Source organism: Eurosta solidaginis, chromosome 5 (assembly GCF_040869045.1).
Source record: "Eurosta solidaginis isolate ZX-2024a chromosome 5, ASM4086904v1, whole genome shotgun sequence".
In the NCBI taxonomy this organism is placed as follows: Eukaryota; Metazoa; Arthropoda; class Insecta; order Diptera; family Tephritidae; genus Eurosta; species Eurosta solidaginis.
The window spans coordinates 269,422,479-269,445,969 of NC_090323.1; the positions used below are offsets into that span (position 1 = coordinate 269,422,479).

General features: G+C 40.0%; 6 protein-coding genes across 13 annotated transcripts in view; 3 read left to right on the top strand and 3 right to left on the bottom strand.

Moving 5' to 3' along the window:
* Positions 1-2,256, top strand: part of LOC137253486 (uncharacterized PE-PGRS family protein PE_PGRS10) — a 5,498-nt gene extending 3,242 nt beyond the window's left edge. Inside the window, exon 2 of the mRNA XM_067790471.1 lies at positions 1,114-2,256. Coding sequence (XP_067646572.1) covers positions 1,130-2,098 — 969 coding nt within the window. The 5' untranslated portion in view covers positions 1,114-1,129 and the 3' untranslated portion in view covers positions 2,099-2,256. The remainder of the gene's footprint in view (positions 1-1,113) is intronic.
* The window catches only part of galene, a 22,684-nt gene extending 13,336 nt beyond the window's left edge, over positions 1-9,348 (bottom strand). The window contains exons 1-3 of one of the 5 annotated variants that reach the window (XM_067790469.1): positions 9,320-9,348; positions 8,490-8,733; positions 2,198-2,444 (exon numbers count right to left, since the gene is read on the bottom strand). In XM_067790469.1, the coding sequence (XP_067646570.1) occupies positions 2,198-2,444; positions 8,490-8,693 (451 nt within the window). In that variant the 5' untranslated portion in view covers positions 8,694-8,733; positions 9,320-9,348. Of the gene's footprint in view, positions 1-2,197; positions 2,445-8,489; positions 8,752-8,953; positions 9,112-9,319 lie in introns of those variants that run through there. The other 4 variants (XM_067790468.1, XM_067790466.1, XM_067790467.1 and 1 more) reach the window with 4 other exon arrangements.
* A 107-nt stretch (positions 9,349-9,455) lies between these two features.
* Positions 9,456-14,319, bottom strand: Mtch (Mitochondrial carrier homolog 1). The gene is made up of 5 exons (XM_067790470.1): positions 13,970-14,319; positions 13,727-13,895; positions 10,309-10,627; positions 10,058-10,236; positions 9,456-9,985 (listed from the first exon to the last, which is right to left on the bottom strand). Exons 1-5 carry the CDS (start codon positions 14,193-14,195, stop codon positions 9,904-9,906), a joined length of 975 nt encoding a protein of 324 aa, XP_067646571.1. The 5' UTR covers positions 14,196-14,319; the 3' UTR covers positions 9,456-9,903.
* A 1,323-nt stretch (positions 14,320-15,642) lies between these two features.
* On the top strand, positions 15,643-16,923 carry LOC137253488 (tRNA pseudouridine synthase-like 1). Its single transcript, XM_067790477.1, has 5 exons — positions 15,643-15,719; positions 15,805-15,933; positions 15,993-16,307; positions 16,380-16,638; positions 16,696-16,923. Exons 1-5 carry the CDS (start codon positions 15,673-15,675, stop codon positions 16,921-16,923), a joined length of 978 nt encoding a protein of 325 aa, XP_067646578.1. The 5' UTR covers positions 15,643-15,672.
* On the top strand, positions 16,895-18,454 carry Mkp (MAP kinase-specific phosphatase). Its single transcript, XM_067790478.1, has one exon. The coding sequence runs from the start codon at positions 16,895-16,897 to the stop codon at positions 17,498-17,500; it is 606 nt and encodes a 201-aa protein (XP_067646579.1). The 3' UTR covers positions 17,501-18,454.
* A 2,697-nt stretch (positions 18,455-21,151) lies between these two features.
* Positions 21,152-23,491, bottom strand: part of p130CAS (Serine_rich_CAS and FAT-like_CAS_C domain-containing protein p130CAS) — a 118,034-nt gene continuing 115,694 nt past the window's right edge. For all 4 annotated transcript variants that reach the window (XM_067790473.1, XM_067790474.1, XM_067790475.1 and 1 more), the window contains 2 exons: positions 22,670-23,469; positions 21,152-22,605 (listed from right to left, as the gene is read on the bottom strand). In XM_067790473.1, the coding sequence (XP_067646574.1) occupies positions 21,471-22,605; positions 22,670-23,469 (1,935 nt within the window). In that variant the 3' untranslated portion in view covers positions 21,152-21,470. The remainder of the gene's footprint in view (positions 22,606-22,669; positions 23,470-23,491) is intronic.

Below are 23,491 nucleotides of genomic sequence, written 5' to 3' on the forward strand. Positions count from 1 at the left end.
TAAAAACCAGTACTATGTCAAACTTCGTTGTCAATAAAGAAAAAAGTTTATACTTTCCGATAAAGCATGCTGCTTTTCCTTACTTGAGGACGATCAGGGACTGAAAACCATTTTCCCTCAAGCGATAACTATGCAACTGTCAAACTATTTTTAAAAATTATAATAAGTTATGGATCTAATGAGGACTCTTTGTCGCTAGTTCGCATATGCCATTAATCCCATCCACCATTTCAGAGCTATTGTGATTTAAAAAATCAGTTTCGATCACGGATCATAACTCCTAATGCGGGCCCTGCTCTTCTGTTAGCTTATAAACGGTCCGTGAAGCAAAGCAGAAAGTTAAGTTTTTTTTAATATGAACGGGTTTCCCTCGAACCCTATTCCCCTTACAGCTAAATCTCTTAGCCACAAGGCTAATGGGTTAATAAAGAAAGAGGTAAAGTTAGACAGCGAGTTTGCCATTAAATACTGGACATAAACAATCATTCATAGCGGATTAACCTCTAGCAAAATTTGTTATTCTCAAAAGTATGGTATGCTCTTAAATTTTATTTGTAGTTTTCGAGACCTACTATAATATGTAAACCCTTACGTCATCTTCTAACCCTTTGAGGTTCTTAATTTCGACTTTTTTATTTACATATATTTCTTTTAATAAATAGTAGCTATAAGCTATGTCCATTTAAGACTTGTACATTGCGTAAAATACCTTCTATTTCTAATCTTTTTCAAAAGTACTATAAATTATGCTAGTTGCTGACAGGCCCAAGAAAATTTCTTTGTTTCAATAACGCCCTATCTAACCTCAAAATGCATTAAATCTACGCTCATTTAGGGCGTTATTGAAACAAGATCTGAAATAGGTCTTCTTAAATTTTTTTTAAATATGGCGTTTTCGCAACGGCAGCCTAAAAGTGTGAATTTCCACTCGGCGGTCAAGAATGCCTTAAGCAGTATTGAAAATATTCTCTAGCCTCCTCTTCTAATAACATACTAATAGGAGTTATACTTGCTTGGGCCATATATATGCCAACGCCTTCAAACCGTTAATTGAATAATTATACATGTTTTTTTTTTTTTTTTGATTTCAACAAACATTCTTTCTCTTTTCAGACCGACTCTTAAAATTATGAACAAACCGGAAATTATTATATTGACAGCTCTATTATGTAGTGTGCTTGCTGCTAACCAAAACGAACCATGGGTGTGGTCTAAACGCGATAAACTTGATGAAGATAAACTTTCTTTCCACGGCGACAAATCAGTCAAATATCAAAGCAGCTCACTACGTCGCAATGCAAAAGCTCGCGACCGGGAACCGACCACTAGGAGGCCAATACCAGGACAACCACAAAACGATGATATCGACGATTATATAGATGAAGAAGTAAATAAAAATGTTGGAACACGCAATTTTCCATTTCCATTATTCAATACCGGCAATTTATATGGCACAAGCAATTATCCGAACATTGGCGGTCTCGGAGGCTTTGTTGGCAATGGCAACGGCATACTAGTTGGGCCAGGTGGGCCGACTGGCAGCATTGGTCGGCCACAAACACAGTATCCCAGTAACTATCCTGCTAATGGATTTATTGGACAACCTGGTTTAGGATTTCCAACCATACCGGGAGGTATAAATGGTATTGGAAATGGTGGACAATTTGGTATAGGTGGAGGCGGTGGCTTCCTAGGAACGGATAGTGCTTCGAATCCCAACTTTGGTGGTCAATTGGGTGGTGTTGGTCAATTTACTGGTGGACAATACCCTGCTAATGGTCAGTATCCGATTGGGGGACAGTATCCCGGAGCAACAGGTGGTGCGCAATATCCCGTTGGCCCGCTCCCCGTACATTATCCAGGCGGTGGACCGCTATACACAGAAGGTTACGGTCTTGCATCCACCAGTGCGGGGTACCCGGGATATTTTCAGGGCCCGGCAACATTTGGCTTTGGGCCAACTTTTAACGATAATGAAAGTGCCAGTCGAAAACTGCATGCTGAAGGTAAGAATTCTGTCGTAGTAGAAAGCAGTAAACTCACAGATCAAACGCTGGACGACAAAATCAATAAAAGTTTAAGTAAAGCGCTACAGTAGAGTGGTAAAAACCCTTGTACAAGTTGTTAAGTTTCAGAGTAGTCAAACTTTTAATAGTTGTTTTAAGTTATGTATTTAAATGTTATATTTCGCACTCACCAATTGTTGTTATAACGATGATCGAATAAAAAAGTGAACCAGCGAAAGTCCATTGCGACTTTGTGACGTCCTCATCACCATCCCAACCATTCGTTTTAATAGCTGTAACTATTTGTGTCTCGAAGCCTGCTAAATCCTTCTTGACATTGGCGATCCATTCATTTTCCGAGAGTACAGAAGCATTGTCGGAAAAGCGCCAAATTTTGTCCGTTAAGTTAACGCGTAAGTTGTGAATGTCTTTTTTGACCTGCAAAATATTTGGAATTTCGGATAGATAAAAATACGGTGATCATATTGGAGACGCGAAGAATGCAAGCGGTCGGTCAATTGCTTTGTAGGTGGTATTGAGCGTCTCTTTGTCTTTACCAAAGTGCTGTCGGGAAGAGATTTAAGGATTTCATTATGCCTGTGGATTTCAGGTACGATTGCGGATGCATGCACGCCAAAATGTAGATCCTGGTCGAACGCCCAGTATTTTTGGATATAAGATGGACAGTCGGTGGCGTAATGCCATCGACGTGGATGTCCAATATGGTCAAAATTTGTTTTTTTTTCCACTTTGTAAATAAGGTCACCGAAGACTTTGCAGGTGACAATGTAAGGTTTCGCGAGGCGAGTGATTAGTGAGATAGTCGTTTATTTTATTACATAGCTCATCTATAGCTGGGCCGGAACCTGTAGCCATTATCGTGCAGTCATTGGCGTAGGATACAATGGTAACTCCTTCTGTTGGCGAAGGGAGCTTTGATACATAAAAGTTAAAAAAATGCGGGGTAAGGCACCTTCCTCAGGGTTCATGTATGTATTGGGTTTAGATGTTGCGCTCCTGAATTGCACCGATGCCTCCGACCAGACAGATCGCTTCCCAAGGCCGTCGGTTCTATGTACCGGAGCGACTCGGGATTTTTCCCGACCAAGGTTTGCCATTTCAGTGTAACCCCATTTAATTTGTTGCGTCCCTCCCACAAATTGTCATCCTCCCAGCAGCTCCTTGCAGCGGGACTGCTCCATATTCTCTTGCTCCGAGAAGGTATCGAACCCAATGCGGGTCCGTCTCCTGACCCCGGTCCTGAGAAATGGTTTTGCTGCATCTGCCGGAAAATAATCTTTTTAGGACGGTCATAGTCTTGTCAGTGTGTCTCGTGTAAGGGATGGTTGCATCGGACAGGTTGTTCTGTGCTAGATCCTAAAACCAGGCGTCCACGTAACTTCTATAAATCTTTTGTGGCTCCTTGCTGTTCACGCCCTAGGACGTTCCGTAGTATGCGCCTTAGCGCCCCTATATGTTTACGACATCCGCCCAATGCAGCTCCTGCCATGGACGGTGCCATTTTCCTAGATGTTCTGGTCTCCGCGACGGCAACCCCCCGACGGGTTTCATTGCGCCATGTTGCCAGGCCGCATATTCAAATGCACCGGGTACCCCAATGCTTACCCAAGGACGTCCAGTCCCAGGGCGTAGTCACCCGTCACTTACTCCCTGATTGGCGACACGATTGGCAGATCACGAAGATAGTCAATTTCACGAAGCGGCACAACATCCTCATTGCTGCGATTCAAGAGACTAAACTCACAGCAAGATCTGCACTGCAGACCTGTTCTGGGTATAATGTCCACAGAAAAGATCGCGAGAGCGGAAATGGAGGCGGCCTCGACTTTATCATACACCACTCTGTGCAATATCATATATTTGATCCCGGCATCGACCGCAGGGACAGTGTCTTAGAACGTTAAGGCTTATCTGTCCGGTCAGGCGATGCAAACCTAGAAATCATCAACATCTACATCCCTCCTGCCACCTGTTGCCCCAGTGGATGGCGCCCTAATATCAGCGCCTTACTCACTGGCAACAATCGTATTATCTTAGGCGATTTCAATGCCCATCACGATCTATGGCGTTCAAACTTGCGAGCGGACAGTAGGGGTGAGATATCGGCGGATCAAATAGAAGAAACGACGTCTGCAAAATAAACGGAGATGCCCCCCACACGTATGGTAGGAAGCTGTCACAGTCCACCTGCCTGTACTTATTTCGCTCGAGCGTACCGCCAACTTCATCGTCACAGAAAAACGCACTTTCATAAACTTTAAAAAAGGAAAGTGGGAGGAATACAAATCCTTTACAGACAACCGCTTTGCTGCCCTCCCTATCCCGACTGATGCCCGCCAAGGGGAGCGTGCTTTCCGCAAGGTCATCGAATCCGCCTCGGCACGTTTCATTACCGAAGGTATAATTTCCGAAATTCGGACCCAACTATTTAGCACATGTCTTCAACCTGTCTCTTTCCACCTTTGTCATACCCGAAAAATAGAAAATGGCCAAGGTGGTCCCGCTACTAAAGCCTGGGAAACCAGCTAACATAGGAGAGTCGTATCGCCAGATATCTCTCCTATCGCCAGTAGCAAAGACGCTTGACGCCATTTTGCTGCCCTACTTCAAAGCAAATTTGCAGCTAGCCTATCATCAGCATGGCTTCAGAAAACTCCATAGCACCACCACCGCGCTAAATGCCATCAGCACCCAGATAAATTGCGGTTTAAATCAAAACCCCCACCATATAAGAGTACTCGTTGCGCTAGACTTATCAAAAGCTTTTGATATGGTCAACCATGGCACGTTACTGCAAGACCTGGAAGGGTCCACCCTTCCCCCATGTCTTAAAAGGTGGACCGCAAGTTATCTGGGTGGTCGGCAGGGATCTGTGCAATTTAGAAATGAAACATCAAAACCAAGAAGAATTAAACAAGGGGTGCCACAGGGTGGTGTCCTATCCCCACTTTTGTTTAATTTCTACATATCTAAGCTACCTTCGCCACCAGAAGGAGTTACTATCGTTTCCTACGCCCATGACTGCACAATAATGGCCACAGGCCCAGGCCCACAGATCGATGAGCTTTGCAACAGAATAAACGGCTACCTCCCTGATCTCTCCAGTTTTTTCGCCTCGCGAAACCTGACATTATCACCGACTAAATCCTCCGCGACCTTATTTACAACATGGACTCCCAAATGTCGACCATTTTGAACATCCACGTAAATGGCACTACGCTACCGACTGTCCTACACCCCAAAATCTTGGGTGTGACGTTTGATCAGGATCTACATTTTAATGAGCACGCAGCCGCAATTGTTCCGAAAATCCAGAGCCATAATAAAATCCTCAAATCCCTTGCTGGCAGTACTTGGGGAAAGACAAAGAAACGCTCATATCACATACAAAGCAATTGGCCAGCCGATTGCGTGCTATACGTCCCCTATATGGTCGCCAAGCCTAAAAATTACCGACTGGAAGAAGCTACAGGCCTGCCAAAATACTGCTCTCAGAATCGCCACGGGCTGTCTTCTTATGTCCCCAGAACACCATCTACATAATGAGGCGAGAATACTCCCCATCAGGGAGAGAAATGAGATGCTAACCAAACAGTTCCTGTTGAACACCCAGAAACCTGGGCATCCCAACAGACATTGATTGATGAGCCAACACCGCCTAGGGGCTTAAGGAGTCATCTCCGTAAGCATTTTGAGGAAATACGGCACCTGAGAACTCAGCTGTATGAAGCAAAAAAAACAAGCAGGTCCTTGGTGAACTCCACAAAGAGGCGTCCGACCTTTATGCCAGGAAGTGCCCGGTGAATCCAGTACTCAACGAACAGTACCCAAAACTTGCGGAAAAGGAACGCATACTCCCCAGGGAAACGCGAGTCACTCTAGCTCAACTTTCTTTCTGGAAACTGTAACAGGTTAAACTCTTACCTATCCAGAATCAACCCCGATATACAAAATGTATGCCCCGCTTGCAATGTGTCCCCACATGACACCAACCATCTCTTTAATTGGAATGTGGAACCAAGGCCTCTAACACCCCTTTCATTATGGTCCACCCCTGTTGAAACAGCAAGTTTCCTTGGACTCCCGCTAAAGGATATTGATGACAATTTGTGATCGGTCGCAGCTGTTAGGTGGAGCGAAGCACCGCTACAACAACAGCAACAACAACAACAACCAGACAGATAATTTCCAGTCCACCTTTTTGGACTAGGGGGGAGAGTGGACCCTTCCAAGTCTTGCAGTAAGTAAGTTTTTAAGGATCGCCATGGCTATACCGTCCGGGCCTAGTGTTTGACCTCTTCAACCTCTTTGGTGGTGATGGTAATAGGGGACACGCTATGTTTGTGATTATGTGCGTGACTTATATATTGCCACTTAGATTTTTCGACCGAGAAATGCATTACATATTGCCGCCCAAAAGCCCTCGCGCCGAAGGTGATAGATATATTGCCGTTGTGTTTAGTCGGGTTTGATAGGGACTTTATAGTAGATCATAGCTTACTTACACCGGCAAAGAGGCTACAATTCTTTAAATATTCCTCCCATTTCACCTGTCTAAAAGCTGTCTGATGCGTTGGTTTATGTTCCTTATTTGGGGGTCGCCGGGCCGTTCTGCCTTAAAAGGTCACACTCTCTCCATAAGGTTGCGGCCTTCGTTGTAAAGTAAGGCCTGATTACCGGGATTCCTTCAGCGGATTCCCAAGGGCGAACTGGGAGTGGTTGTCTGTATATGTTTATGAAAGTGCTTTTCTCTTAGGTAATTAATTCGGCTGATCGCTCGAACGAGAGGAGTATGGGTAGGTGGCAGGCATGCTTAACGAACGAAACGATATCATTTCGTTACGATAATCAACGTTAATAAACGAAACGAAGATCGTCAAATTAACGTTCAAATGACTTCGTTTCGTTTATTAGCGTTGATTATCGTAACGAAATGATATCGTTTCGTTCGTTAAGCATGCCTGGTAGGTGGTCAGATGCCAATGTTACCATCAGCTGCCAGTTGATGCATTTATCAACTAATGCGCTTACGATGGAGATGTCTGGTGGACTATGACAGCTTCCTGCCGTATGTTTTGGGCGTCCCCGTTTATCTTGCAGCACGCCGTTTATTCTGTTTGATCTGCCAGCATCTCACCCATGCTGTCTGCTTGACGGGGACAGGAGCTGGTGGCCCCGCGTGGCGCGAGCAGCAGCAGGTACTTGTTGTGACTTGCTGAGCAGCGTAGGTAGTGGATGAGGGCTCCAAGGCAGCAAAACCATTTCTCTGGACCGAGATTAGGTTATGGACCCGGACTGGGTTCAATACCTTCCAGTTTCAGGATAGCATAGAACAGTCCCGCTGCAAGGCTATGCTTGTAGGATGACAACTTGTGGGAAGGACGCAACAAATTAAATGTGGTTACACTGAAATGAAAGCCCTTGGTCGATAAAAATCCCGAGTCGCTCCGGTACATAGAACCGGCTGCAGTGGGAAGCGATGAACGTGGAATCTACCCATATGTGGAAAAATGGGGCGAATGCAATGAAATAACGCAAGTAGCGAACTGATCTCACTTCGGTACATCGCAGTATTACGCTGCTAATAGTTAAGGCTTACTGCACGGTACTCGCAGAAGCTCTCCTAGTTGTTTCGGGAACTGTATCGATATACATGTATTCTCGCTGTGGGCTGAAAGTCATCACCATTGAAACAAGTAAGTATGATGGGACCCCAGCGGGTTATGGGATCAGAATATACCCGCGGTAGGTATGACTGTCGTAAGAGGCGACTAAAATACCAGATTCAAGGGGCTGTGTAGCGCAACCCTTCAGGTTGCCAGCGTAACATATATCTCTTCTCCAAACCCAATTGTCAACCTCACCTATCCGCGGCGAATCCTGTTTCACTAACAGACGAGGCTCTGGCGACCCCAAGCTCCTCATAGAACTTGGGGGTGGGGAGGGAGGGAATGGCCTGAAGGTTTAATGTGGCCACATAAATCGTTCCCGAGATGGTCGGGCTAGCAACTTAATGGTGCTGTGGTACCGGAGCGTACCGGATCTGTATCCGGCAAAGGACCATCACATCGATAACACTCCCCAAAGCCTTCGGGGAGCAACCTTATCGCTAAACAACAACAACATGGAACTATTGGAATCGGAATTATATCCCGTACAGAACCAATAGGGAAAAAAGCAAATTGAGAACTCTGCTTCTGCCCTACCCTTAACGTAAATATCTCCACATAAGGTCAAGAGTTGAAACCCAAGCAGCCTTTACTGCGGAAATTTAGATGACGTAAGCCACACCTTCTGCGAATGCCGACACTTAACAGCGAAGAATGGTAGAAAACATTTGGCGATCTATTCCCGACAGGGACAGATAGGATACGGTCAACAGATAAGTGAGAGATATGCTACTCATAAAATGAGAATATTGCTACCTAACTCATTATCGCGAGATTAGCTACATTGACTTACCTCAATTTCGTGTGGTTTCTCTAAATGCTGAAATAGATAAGCGCCTCCAACACAGTATGAGACCACCAAAAATACCAAAATCACATGCGACACTACACACGAAATCACTTTCCATGAAAAGCATATTGCAGTTATGCATTTTCCGCGCGTAGGCTTTTCATCCAGCATGTGTGGGGGCAGAGATTGCACTCGTCGAGTGGACATGTTTCAAAGTAACTATTCGTAAGGTGGCAAATCGCTGTGTCTTAAATTTTTAGCTCGTCTATTTATTATATACATATGTACATATATATATATATATATCATATTCATATTTCTACATATGTACATATGCATTTGTGTCAGTCTGTTGAAAACCGACAATATCAATATTTTTTATCACAACTAAGCGATAATCATAAACAAACAGACGCGCAGCACACGTACATATGTACATATATAGAAATATGTTTGTATATGCACACGTGGGAGAGCAAATTTCAGTTTTTGTTTTATTTTTAAATAGTACACACACATCTTGTTGGTACATTTTCATGAGATTTGAACTACTAGTGTCTGCTGCTAACGAGACATAAAGGAATCAACACAAACGTTCATACAAAGTAAAGTTTTAGAGATTTTCAATGGATACACACACAATGCGTCGAATTTTACAAAATATAATATTCGCTATTTGAAGAAAAATCCTAATTAAATATATTGTTTTATTTATATTAAGCATTTTTTTTATATGTATCGTGTTTGATATTTATTCTAGTTATTTATTGAATTAATTTGTTTAGTACAGCATCTAAAAATTATTAATTTCTATTTTCCAAAATTTAACGCACTCTTTAGAAACTACTTTCCAACCTTACCGATTACATATTGAGAGAATACTGAATTGGACCGCACAAAAGATTTCGAGTATTTTGGAATACTCAAAAAAATTTGGCTGAACGCTCCCATAAAAAAAGAACACAGCAATTAAAATAAAAACAGAAGATGTTTTATTTTGCTCCCATATGATGCCAATTTTCTGAAGATTTGTTTTTGTCCTTTTTCACAGTAATTTTTTAGTGATACAATTATAAGCGCTAAAGAGTTTTCGAACTAAGTTCGTTTAATTAAAGTTACAGTCTACAAGAACAGAGTATGTTGTAGTTTAGGGATTTAAATGATTTTATATCAATTTAACAAATCAAATTAAAATAAGGAAAATACATTTATACTAGCAATTGAGTATTGCACGCCGCTTCGCATACGGGATAAACAATTTTTAGTTTCTATCCAATTGCCTAAATACAATACAAGATTTCATCGCGAAAATGCAGTAGGTTAACTGTAATTGTATTGGAAATTAACGGCTAAGTTTTTACATATTTAAAATGCATCGTTGTTCAGTTTATGTGAGGTAATAATATCAGGATTGAACTTATTGATATTTTGCAATAGAGGGCAAGGGCGCAAAATCTCCACGAATTCCAGTGGCAATTTTCGTTGAACCACCAACAGATCTATAAAAAAACATAACAAAACTTTAGTAATTCACACTCAATCATATATACAAATTAGGAAAATTAAATTACCGCCAAAACAACGAACTTCCGCGTTTGAGTTCGCCACGAGTTTGCAAATCATTCCAACAATCAACCCAGTTCCTATATTCTGGCATCACTGGTGGTCTTCCAGCCATTAAACGCGAGCTGGTTATTGACATACATGTAGAAACCACTTGAAGTGGATATAAAATGCTCGAGAAAGCGAACTATGAAAATGTTTAGGAAAATTGTCTAAGATATTTTGCTTATCTTTGCCTTTTTTACACCACAATACGAACCTGAACTATACCTGCATTATATTCCCTGCCAATTTTGTCTTTAATAACATATTTGTTCAGCATAAATACGGTCGTACTAGTTAGCACTAAACAAGCTACATCACATAGAAGTTTTGGCACCAAACCAGCAAAGAATCCCAAAACACCTTCAGTTTTGTAAATCTCTTTTACTGAACCAAAAATGGATTGATAAAGTGTTTCCCGTCCTATAAATTGTGCCATCATGCGCAGTGATATTACATGAAATGGATGTGATACAATAATACCGGAAACACTCAGCACAACATCACGCTTAAGATTGATTTTGAACTGCACATAACTGAAAGCAAATCAGATTTCAAATTATTTATTTAAATAATTAATAATAATTAAATTATTTTTTCGATGGTTAACTGTACATTACACGTGGCCATAGAAATACGGGATGGGAAATTGCAATATTTAGAAACACGTACCCATAATACTTCATCCAAAGAATTGTATAGACCACATTTTTATGTATGAAACTCTCGGACGCTCTAAACAAATAGCCCTACATCATTTCATTTCATTTCATTTTTTCTTCATTTTCTTTCAAAACAGCATATATGTTACAATAGCGACTTAAGTTAAATTAGCCAAAATTACAGAAAGAAAAGTAAGGCATTCTGTAAAAATTTATGTATTTTAGTATCGAATGACATCTCCGAATAAAATTGAGTTTAAGAACATGTAAAATAGTGCGTGGGTGAAGTTTGATTAAAAATAATAAGTAATAAATTATATTTATCCAATATGTACATATATATTTTTTTTAAATGCTATGATTCAGCAAAATTTTGATGTCTTCGTGTGATTTCTCTAGTAGAAAAGATGTAACCTTTCCCAAAAACTCATTCAGATTTCTAGTGACACGTATACATGCAGGCAACGCATTAAAAGCTTTACAAGAAACGATCGTAAAGAAGTTGTTGAAGTTGGTTGTTCGAGAGGTCGGGACATACACAAGTCCATATGAGTTTTGCCTCAAGTTATAACTATCCGAGACCAGGCTATGTAAATACCCACAGCGAATGAAAAATATCTTTAACGTTTTATAGTAGTACATATGCTTAACAGGAAGAACTTTCAGATCCCTAAACAACTCCATAGAGTGGTGAAAACGATCAACATTACATATTTTTCTTATGACCCATTTTTGAATAGTTAGAAGCTGCTAGATTTTATATTACCTGAAGCGCCACCCCAAAAGGTTATACCATATTGGAGCTTGGAGTGGACTGAAGCGTAGTAAATAGTTTTAAGTATTGCGTTTGAACAAACTTTTCTTAAATTGTAAAAATAACGAACGGAAGATCGCAAGTAGGACTTCAAACGAGAAATATGCGTAGACCAACTCAAGTTTTGGTCAACAATGACACCAAGATATTGGAAGTCGCTTACTTTTTCAATAGTGAAGAACTTATCGCAACAGTTTACTTCAGCTTTAAACGATGCACAGAACAGAAAATTATTTAGTACAAAACGTTTGCAGTCAGTAGCATGGAATACAATGGCTATGTCAGGTGAGGATTTTGGATGCAAATTGAAATACATAAACTTCGTTTTCTTGCTGATAGAGAGCTTATGTGCTGCAAACCACACTCTTAGCAAATGCACATCGTATAGGACCTAAGACAGATCCTTGAGGTACACCTAAGCTAATTGTTACTAGGTTACTTATACTACTTCCAACTTTTACTTTTTGAATTCTTCCTGACAAATAAGATTTAAACCAATTATATATAAAACCACGGAAGCCCGCACAATACAATTTGTCTAATAAAATTTGGTGATCAACCATGTAAAATGCTTTAGTGATATCAACGAACAGTCCAGCACAGTTCTTTTTATTGTCTAGTTCCCTATATATGTAAGAACAAAAGTCCAGCAAGGCATCTTCTGTTGACCGCCCATATCTGAACCCGAATTGCATTGAGCTGAAATATTATTGTCAAGAAATGATAGGATTCGACCTTTAACCAGTTTTTCAAAAATTTTTGAAATTGAAGACAGTAATGAAATAGGGACATAGGGAATAGGGACATCCTTGGCACCTGTCACCAGAATAGCTTAGCCCAAGCTGAACATCCACGTCGATGGCACCACGCTACCGACTGTCTTACACCCAAAAATCTTGGGTGTGACATTCGATCAGGATCTACATTTTGGAGAGCATGCAGCCGCAATTGTATCGAAAATTAATAGCTGTAAAAAACTCCTCAAATCTCTTGCCGGCAGTACTTGGGGTAAAGATAAAAAAACGCTAATTACCACTTACAAAGCAATTGGCCAGCCGATTGCATCCTGCGCGTCCCCGATATGGTCGCCAAGCCTAAAGACACACTGGAAGTAGCTACAGGTCTGCCAAAATACTGCCCTTAGAACCGCCACGGGTTGTCTTATGTCCCCAGAACACCATCTACATAATGAGGCGAGAATACTTCCCATTAGGGAGAGATATAAAATGCTAACCAAACAGTTTCTGTTGAATACCCAGAAACCTGGGCATCCCAACAGACATTTGATTGATGAGCCTACACCACCCAGGGGTTTGATGAGCCTACACCACCCAGGGGTTTAAGGAGTCATCTCCGTGAGCATTGTGAGGAAATACGGCACCTGAGAACAGAACCGTATGATGCTAAAAAACACAAACATGTCCTCAGTGAACTCCACAAACACGCGTCGCACCTCTATGCCAGGAATTGCCCGGTGAATCCTGTACTCAAAGAACAATACCCAAAACTGGCTGAGTAGGAACGCACTCTGCCTAGGGAAACTCACGTCACTCTAGCTCAACTTCGATCTGGGTACTGTAACAGGTTAAAATCGTACCTATACAGAATCAACCCCGACATACAAAAAGTATTTCATGCTTGCAATGTGTCCCCACATGACACCAACCATCTGTTCAATTGTATTGTGGATCCAACGCCTCTAACACCTGTCTTATTATGGTCCACCCCTGTTGAAACAGCAAGTTTCCGACTCCCGTTAGAGGACATTGATGACAATTTGTGGTTTGTCGCACCTGTTGGATAGGGCGAAGCACTGCTATAACAACAACAAAAACAAAAACAGCCCGAGCTTTTACTCGCGATCTGGAGTTGAATGCCAGCGGGGACTTTGGACCCCGTTCAAATAATGCTGAGCCTGGAATCAGCTATGCTAGAGCTGGGCTGATGTCAACTCTTGCTGGATGTAGAGATCCTTCTTACCGGTTGTTGATAACAAAGGCTCTACGCCATTCGGAGAAAAATGCTATGGATCCCACCCCCGGTTTCGAAGGGACCCATTTTTTCGTTTTTCGTTAATATCCTTCGAACGACTCAAACAAAATTTTTTCCGTCATCGTATTATTAATACTGAGAACAAAAACGTCGTTTTTTTTACTCACAGCTCTTCATTAGTAGGGTTGACGTTGTCTTTATCATCATCAACCCATGGTAGGCCAGCCTTATCTGCAATTTTTTCGCTACAAATCATGCTCACAATTGATCCCACTAACTTTGGCGTCAAACCACGATAGCAACCATAAAATCCATCTATCTTCCTGATGTAGCCAGCTTAAATGGGAAAAACATAAATAAATGTCACTATGTAAATATGAATGAAAGCAGAGCTAAATTATTTTTCTTACCATACTGAAAAATATTTGGTAGAATCATTATAGGTCTACCAAGTAGCGAAGAACCTGGGCGTGGCGGTATAGGTTCATAGCCCAGCTGAATTAACACCTTTGAATATTCGAATGGGTGCAGTGCAGCGCTTACCGCCAGTCGCATGCCAAATCGAATCCATTCATTCACTTCCCTGCTTTCATGAGTGTCGCTTATCTTGCCGGATTTTGGGTCTAAATCATCCATGCTTTGATAAGTTACCAGTGAACCTTAATGTATATCAAGGCGTTTAAATATTTTCGTTTCTGGATGTTATGGAACCTGTGGCCACTACAATTTTCTATAAAAAAAAAATGTGACAGTTTTAGAAAAAAATGACACCACCAGGCCTGTTTGTTTTATAACAATTTGTTTACCCACATGGTTGCATTTGAGATTTAGAAGTTTTAAACTAACTACATAGTAACTATCATCCGGTGGCAAAATCCTGAGCCAGGTGAATAATTTCGAATGTAAATGCAACAGCAACGATTTGAGCCAGATAAATCCAGATAGAAGTCTGGTTCAATTTGTGAGCTAGATAATTTGTTAATTACTTCTTTTTAGGTTGGCAATGCGGCCTTTAATATACCTACTTTTTCAAAAATAGATGTCGCTGCTTAGCCTTTCACCGTATGAGTTAAATGAAAAACAGCGGCGACATCTGTCTATAACATTTCATGTGTGCGACATCTGCTTTTCAAGTCTCTCAATGAGCCAGAGCATTCCCGTGAGAATTGAGCGTGAGCCGGAGCTCTGTAAAACTCACTGAAAGACGGCAAGTGCTTCACGTGATACTTAAATTATTGTTAGAAGTCTCATAAAATAATGAATTTTTGATTATCTATTCTCTTTAGCAAAACCTCATTTTGGCTCGACTATAAGTGAAACTTCAATAATATGGGACCGTATTACCTTTTATGATCCGTGATCAAAATTCATTTTTAAATCACAATACCCCTGTAATGGTGGATCGGAATAACATAGGAGAACTAGCGAAAAATAGATTTGCACAGTTATTTTTTGATTGAAAAAAGTTTTTAGTCAGTGTTCGCAAAGCGTAAAGTGGGAGACATTGGTGCTTTATCGGTAACCGTATTGGTAACCTTTTAACAGCTGATTCGACCAACCTTATGAGAATCAATGCAATCGATTATTGGTGCCGCTAAGGTCGTAACCGTATCGTAGCCAACCAATTGGTTTTTGGTTTACCGTCGTAACGATAAACAGCTGATTACGTTAGGGATACGACTACAGCGATACGACATACGGCACCAATGACTCCCGCTTAATACGGTCCCTGTTTTTAATCAGAAGTGAGAACCCCGCAATAGCAATAGAATTACGTTCTTTCTTATACATGGTCGAAGGGATTGTCAAAAGGAGATGGCAAACTCAAAATGAAACCAACACATTGCCAACATTTTACTTACTCATACAAAAACTGCCAAGTTTTATGTTTCCATTCCATTCCATTCGCACCAACCCCAATACACAGATTTTGACAATTTGAACAGACATATTTTGTTGCTTTACAGATGTGCCAACCTGTATATAGTTGAACCATGGTGTAATGCAACTGTTCGACAACAAACAACAAATCAACCGATCACTTGTGATACGAACAGGACCATCTTGTCTATCAGCTGATTAAGTGCGCAGCACAGTGGTTAAAACCGTCGAAATGTATCGCTATTTGCTCAACATTTCCTACATTGGCACTAATTTCCGGTAATATAAATAAATCCAAGAAGAATGTATATAAAGTTAACCGGAAATATAATTAACACGATATAATCTATACTCGTCGCTTTAGAGGAATACAGAAAATTATAAATAAATCAGCTGGAGGATGTGGAGACAACCAAACTATTCAAGGCTGCGTTGAATTGGCTATGCAAAAACTTCATCCGACAAATGAAATTGATACAAAGCTCTCGAGTCGGTATGTGTGCTTTTATATATTTCAGATGCAAGCGGAAATATACAGTTTTTCTGTCCTAGTACTGATTCCGGTGTTCATGCGTTACATTCAACGCTTCATGTGGACCTGGAGAGCCGAAATTCGGAACCTTTTGATCCTCTTAAGATAACGGGTATCCTTAATAAACAGTTTAATAAAAAGGACCTTCCAATTCGTGTTCTCAGCACCCAGAAAGTTCCTAACACTTTCCATTGTCGCTATAATGCGTTAGGGCGCAGCTATTTGTATCGTTTCGCTGTGGCTAAGCATCGTATGGACGATATAGGAAAACTGAAAAATGCTAATTTTAATTCATTCATACCCGTGGAAGAACTGAGTCGATGCTACTTTTTGCAGTAAGGGAACACAGTTCTTACCATTTTGTAGTTGTTGCTGTAGATTAAAGCAAAATGTGTGTTTTTTTTTAGAAATTGTAACTTTGATATAGAACGTTTGCGTGCCGGTTCTCGCATGCTGCTTGGTGTACATAACTTTCGCACCTTCGCGAGTATCAGTCGTCAGCATAGCCCTTCACGAGATAATCCAAGGTTCACATTACGCAAGATTGATGAAATAAATGTTAAATCAGGAAAAACAACTGCTATTGATAGTAACGCTGACCTAGCCGAAAGTCTTTACGATTACTGGGAGATTGAGTTTAAAGCACGATCATTTCTTTATAAGCAAGTAAGATAAAAAATTCAACAAAATGTGCTCATATTAACATGCACTATTTTATTTCAGGTGCGACGCATGGTTGGTGCATTGTTTGCTTTAGCTACCGGACGTATTGATGAACGATGCATTTATGAAATGCTAACAATACCTTCTAAAAATTCTTGGGATCCTCGCGTTCTACTTGCACCTCCGTTTGGACTCTACCTTTGCCGCGTTCATTATAATGAAAATGATTTCGTAGCAGTGCCTCAGCAAGTTGAAGAAAATGAGTTTTCTGCAACAGCTGCAAAATAAACGCTCGGCGCTTCGAGCCACCACAACCACTGTGACCACAGCGACTGGCAAACGTTTTATTGAAAGCAATGGATCTTCCTCTTTACCGGTACTACTTGAAGAACGTTCTTATGGGTTTGTTGTTGACACCAAACCAGATGCCATACCCGCTTGTATTTTACCAGATTTTCTTTACTTGGGCTCACAGGATGCTGCTAATCCTGAAAATATAACTACATTTAAGTTAACACATATACTAAGTATTGGCATTGGGACGCCAGCCATTGTGAAAGGACTTGTAGCAACTAAATTTATACCATGTCTGGATTTACCTGAAACAAGACTTTTGGATGTCATACAAGAAGCAAATGCATTTATTAATGAAGTTCATTTATGTTGTGGTCGTGTTTTTGTGCATTGCAATGCGGGTGTTTCGCGTGCTGCAAGTATTATAATTGGATATTTGATTTTAGAGCACAACATGATCTTTGAAGATGCTTTTGCCTTAGTAAAGTCAGAGCGTGAATGTATTCAACCAAATGTAGGATTTATAAAGCAGTTAAAGAGTATCAATAAGCCAAAAGCTGAAATAACGTAATGTAAGTAATTGGGTAGAAATTGTAGTTAGTATATTGTTCATTCACTGAACTGTAAAAGCGTCTTCGCTATTTCAAATTAATTAAAAAAAAACACAAATGGCATTTAAGAAAGGGTCAAGGGGGTTTCAGAAAGGGTAAATTTGAGCGTATCAACGTTTTAAAACCCTATTGATACTTTTAAGCTCCAACTAACGGTTTCAAAGTCCAATTGACAATATTAAAATCATGTTGACTTTTTCGAAGATCCAATGACTATTCTAAATTCCAATTCGATATTTGTAAAATCCATCTGAAAATGGTATAGTACTTGTTGGCTTTAACAACAACAAAGGTTGAAGTAACTAATTCAGGTAGAGCCAACTGACATCTTCGAACTTTTCGAAAGCGTTTCGACAGTCAGTTTTTTTATCATGGATCTTCAACAATAATCAAAAACACCGTCTTAATATATTATGGTTTATATGCTTGTACAACTAGCTTTTATTGGGTATACCAACCAGCACTGGATCAGGGTACCCTACATAAACTATAAGAACTACTAAGAAGGAACTAAAACAAAGTTTTTTCTACACTAAGTTTTATTGAATTTTATAATTTCCTCGTTCGTATAAGAGGTACAATAGGATACCAAGCCGATTTTTATCGTTTAATTTCTCCGCTAACATAGGAATACATAATATGTAGTTTTTATGATATATTTCTTTATATAATATGCCATTTAGCGTACCACTAATAAATGCTCGATTTAATTAATCTTAAAGATCTTTTGACTATGTCCAAAATATGTGACTGCCATTGTTGTTTATAGCGATTTGGCATGATTTATGAAATACAAAATGAATTAGCATTAAAAAATCGCTATGACACTTTGATTCACATATACATACATACATAAGCAACTTCTTGGGCTTTTAATACACAAATAAAGTAGAACAATAAAATACATAGCTTAATCGACTTTTATACTTAAAAGAAACAAATTTAATTTACATTGGTTTTAAATGGAATTCCATTTTATGATAGATAAGAAGGTGTGTATGTGTTACATTGATAAGATAACAAATTATAATAAATTAAGCTTTACAAATACATACTGATTTTTATTTTATATATATATTTTAAATTAAATATGTTTGTGGTATATGTATTTGTTTGTAATAATGTATAATTATTTGTTTGTAATAATTACTAAATAATTTTTCGCTTAAAATATCACATTTAAAATTATATGTATGTATAAATTAATATTACTAAATTATGTACATTCACCTTTGTGTGTCGCTTAGCAAATTAATGCACTCAACAGGGTTGCCAGGTTAATATACATACATATATAAATAATTGTTAGATTTGTTGAGCTAGAAGTCTTCACAGAATGAATAAAACTTATTTTTTTGTTTATATTAATTTACAATTTATTTGGTCGATATTTCGACTTCAATCTGAAGTCCTCATCAGGGACATATGGATATGTATGTCAATCATACATATCCACATGTCCCTAATGATGATTTCATATTTTATTCATTCTGTGAAGCCTGCTAGATCAACAAATCTAACAATTTATAATATTAAAGGCTATTAACTTTTATTAAAAATACATAATAATGAAATTTATTGAGTCCCTTACAAAATACACCTTGCCATCATTTGTGGCTAAAATAAGTTTTCCTATTGTGACTTTAAAGAGAACAAAAAAATTGTTCAAATTCCTTATATTATCAGATAGCCATTCTTTGCAGGAAAAATTTTAAATCCACAAAAAAAATAAAGTTGCAGTCTCAGTTCTTTACTTTTTTTCTTGCATCCCACCTTAGCTGTTAAACTTCTTTTCAATGAATAATGACCTCAATATGCCTACAGGCGTGATCAAATTTTGATAAATGTCATTGTTATTGTAATTTCAATGCATTTGCACACCTTTGCCGACCACTTTCTAAAATTTTGTTTTGTTAAACTCCTTGGAAACACTTTTCTTTTGTTATTCAGATTACGGAAAAAATATTAGAACTATTCGGGTCTTTAAATTTACCAATTTCCAAAACATTTACGGAAAATTTTAGAAGCTTTTATAAATCTTCATCCAAGTTTCCGAAATTTTTAATTAACTCTACAAGTCACTTATCGTACCCGTCCTGCTATATGGGGCAGAAGCATGGAACATGATAACAGCAGATGAAGTGGCTTTGGGAGTGTTCGAAAGAAAAGTTCTTCGAAAGATTTATGGGCCTCTACGCGTTGGCGATGGCAAGTACCGAAGAAGATTTAATGATGAGCTGTACGAGCTATACGCAGACATCAACATAGTCCAGCGAATTAAAATTATGATCCGGCCAAGAAATTGTTTCTATCGGAACCCGCCTATGGAAGCAGAGCTAGAGGGCGGCTAGAGGGGGTCCGAAGGACCAGGTGGAAAACGATTTAAACTCCCTTGGCGTGACCAATTGGCGCCGGTTGGTGGAGCGAAGGAGCGACTGGCGCGCCTTGTTGGACGGCCATAACCGTTTAGACGGCTAAGCGCCAATTAAGTAAGTAAATAAGTAACTTTTAGTTTTGTGGTCCTATTCATTTTAATCTATTAACATGAAGTCTACCAACATTTGTGGGCCTGGTTTGAATATCGTAATGTAGGTTCGGAGAGTTTCCTTATCGCTACAACAACAACCACACATTTCAGCTAAAGTTCTCGTTTGACAGCCTTGTTGTACAAACCAATTCCAGGGATTCCACGTTGGTCGATAGCTTTGAAATAGCCTCGTAGATTTGAAGCCCATATTCTCGAGAAAGATTTTATAGTCACGCTGCTCCTCAATTTGGTCAAAATCTGGTTGTTGAGAGTTCCTATTTTTATTTCTAAGTATTTGTATAACCAAAAACAATATCTGGGCAGCCAGTTTCCTATTTCGATCAACCGTTTTAAATTTCAGAGCGGTCGAGACGGGACGTTATCGGAAAAAATCTCTAAAATCGGTGTTCCAAAATTATTTGCTGTGATAAGATGCCTACACTACACATTACAACACATTTTTTTAGAATTGGCAGAGAAGTACGTTGTGAAGAAAATCTCAAATAAATGCTCTAAAATTAAAGCCTCAACTATTAAAAAGGGTCTAAGTAGCATTGAGTTCAAGTTGGGTTCCCTAAAAATAAATTTCACTGCTTATAATTTTGTTTCAAACTCTACGAAAGTGCTAAGTGTTATCAGTTTGTTCGTAAATATTTTCAAAATTGAAAGTTACCTCGAACCGAACTTTCCAACTTTCATAGTCTTCTAAGCCAGGGCGTTCCTATAAAACGCTTTGTGGTACGGTATCTGTCAACGCTGCCCTCGATTTATTGACACCAATTTCAGGAAAATGCTTTGAGTTCTAACTGCCGTAAAGAGTCTACATATTATTAGATTTAGCTTTCGATTTTTAAACTGCTCTTGGATACAGTTCTTCCCTGACAAGCTAATTAAATAAGTTTTCTGTAAGCTGGCAACCCTGCTCTGCACATTTTTGCGCTCATTTCCAAAATAGAAATTCTAAAGCCCTTCCTAGCTGCCGATTTTTATGATTAAAACAATATCGTCTAGTTATATCATTTTAAACGACATGAATTTGGCCATCGAACTGCCGAACCTTTGACGTGGAATCAGCTTAAATTGATTATTTTTCTTCTTAATTTCCGTTATATGCTATTTATAACCGTTAAATACAGTTGCTGGAAGCGTAAAGCTTTAACGCACATTTAAATACTTAAGCAGCGCTTTTGCGAAACTTTCAAATACTAAATAAGTAGTTTTGGGATTTCATCTTAGGTGTGTGTGTTTGCGTATGTGTTTGGAAGACTTTTTAAAGTCTTTGACAATGAAGCGATATTCAGTAATCAAGTTTACTGCACGCACATATCCAGGACTTGTATTCCAGTCTCCAAGAATAAGTTTGGTCCATGATAGTAACTGCTAGGTTGCAAACTCAATACACCTTATAAGCTTAGCTGAACTGCCTGCAACATAGCGATTTTAAGATCCGCTGCCAAATGACTAATATCTACAACCGAGTCAACCATCTCCTGCACCGCCGTAACACTAGGGAATTGAGCTGCCGCCTTTTTTGACTTCTGCACGCAAGTTTTCAGCGCATCGGACAAAGCGTCCGTGCAACGCAAAATTTTCTCACGCAGCTCCACCTTCGATACATTACGATGGACAATATCTCCTATGGTTACTAAGTTATGCGCGCTTACCACAACAAATTTCCCATATGCAATAAAAAACTTTGGGGGCTGATTCTTCTCCACAGTCTCCAGAAAAGAATCAATCGCTTGTTGCAGATTTCCCATATGTGTGGATATTTGTACCGCGTAGTAGCACACTAGCTTCTTGTCCTTTGACGTAAGTTCTTGTTTTTTAATACCTGTGTTGTTTGCGCCAGACGGGGTCGTCGGCGTCACATTGGAAGCGGCCATAATCGTTGTCTCCGCAGCTTTAATAACAGTATCAAAGTTTTTCTTCAAATTTGGTGGTATTGCATCACGCAGTGCAGAGTTCTTTTTCGCTGCAGCATCTTTTGATTCAAAAGAAACATAATCATAGTCCTCCACCCATTCCAAGCTGCTACGGTGCATTGTGCCCTCATTTTGGTGTGTTTGTTCGCCTTTTTTTGCGCCCTCAGCGCCGTCTTCAACGCCACTTTCACGCAAACTACGTTTGAATAGCAAAGACGCGTTGCCATGAATGAATGAAGTGGTTTGGCGCACATCTTCGGTAAGCGTTTGTGCACAGGCTATAAGCTGATCGAGGCTATCGGGCGGTTTACTCACGCTCTTGAATTTCTCATCGCTGCGCATTAGATGTTCCAGTGTCCAGCCTTGTGCTTCCAGTGTTTCCGTGGTGTCGTGTATGAGTTTATCAGCGTCACGCAGCGCGCGCACATGTGGACGCAGTTTCAATGCTAAATTGCGATCTTCTGAGCGCGTAGCATTACCCAAAGTGCCTTCGCCAAACTCGCTGAGGTCATGCAGCGCGGTGCGTAAACGAACGGCAGTCAATTTCACATCCATCAATACTGGTTCTAGCTTTTCGCGTTGTCGCCAACTGGGTGTGACAAACGAGAGCAACCTTGAGAAGTAAAATAGGAAATTAATATTTTTTTCTTTCCATGTTGTTTGGTTCATGTACTTACTTGGTAATTGCATTTGTTGCCTCTGTTTGTAGTTTGTCAAGTGTATACAGTGCCGAGCACAATTCTAGCGGTAACTCCTTAGTTGCTGCTGCAGCCATAAGTGCGGCATTCGGCGACGTCTTCTCAGCGATCGGTGTATTCACATTCGATGCAAGCGGAAAATCAAAGCTCACACCACTGCCATTCATAATCTGCAAAGGCTGATGTTGTTTTTGCTGCAGCAAAAGTTGTTCTTGCTGCTGTTGCACGGCGCGAACCGGCAATGGATTACGACGCGGCACATCATAATCGGGCATGTTCGCTAGCGATGAACGATTCGATGATGAAAAGGATAAACTCAAACTATCGCTAGTTAACAGCGATGAATTCGAGCTACTTGGCGTCAAAGTGTTTTGATGTTGAATTAACGCATTGTTAAGTGGGCGTGGCACATCGTAGGACTCTTCTTGAATGGGCGTCGAGCAAACCTTCATATTCAGTTGCAATGCATCGCCGAAACGCAGTTGTGTTGGTGTACGACACATATTCTTGGGACAATCGTAGTTGACTGGGGTAGGCGGTTTTGGGGTATCGTAAGTTTCGAAATCGTTACCGTTAGCAGACCCCGCCGCCGCTGACATTATGGAGATATTTTGATATATACTTTGGTTGCTGTAGTGATGCTGCTGTGAAGATTGCTGTTGATTCTGATAGAGCTGTTGTTGATGTGGCTGACTGTGTCTATGTTGGCTGACTGTTGAGGATGTTCCTGCTGGCCAATTGTAGATGTATACATCACCGTGTCGCTGTGGCGTAATTACCTGATAGAAAGGAAGCACAAAT

Coding starts and splice junctions, on each gene's coding strand:
- Mtch (XM_067790470.1), bottom strand. CDS start 14,195: ATGGATGATTTAGACCCAAAATCCGGCAAGATAAGCGACACTCATGAA. Junction 13,896..13,969: donor ACCAAATATTTTTCAGTATG/GTAAGAAAAATA, acceptor TTCCCATTTAAG/CTGGCTACATCAGGAAGATA. Junction 9,986..10,057: donor GGAAGTTCGTTGTTTTGGCG/GTAATTTAATTT, acceptor GTTTTTTTATAG/ATCTGTTGGTGGTTCAACGA.
- LOC137253488 (XM_067790477.1), top strand. CDS start 15,673: ATGTATCGCTATTTGCTCAACATTTCCTACATTGGCACTAATTTCCG. Junction 15,934..15,992: donor GATACAAAGCTCTCGAGTCG/GTATGTGTGCTT, acceptor TTTCTGTCCTAG/TACTGATTCCGGTGTTCATG. Junction 16,308..16,379: donor AGTCGATGCTACTTTTTGCA/GTAAGGGAACAC, acceptor GTTTTTTTTTAG/AAATTGTAACTTTGATATAG.
- Mkp (XM_067790478.1), top strand. CDS start 16,895: ATGAGTTTTCTGCAACAGCTGCAAAATAAACGCTCGGCGCTTCGAGCC.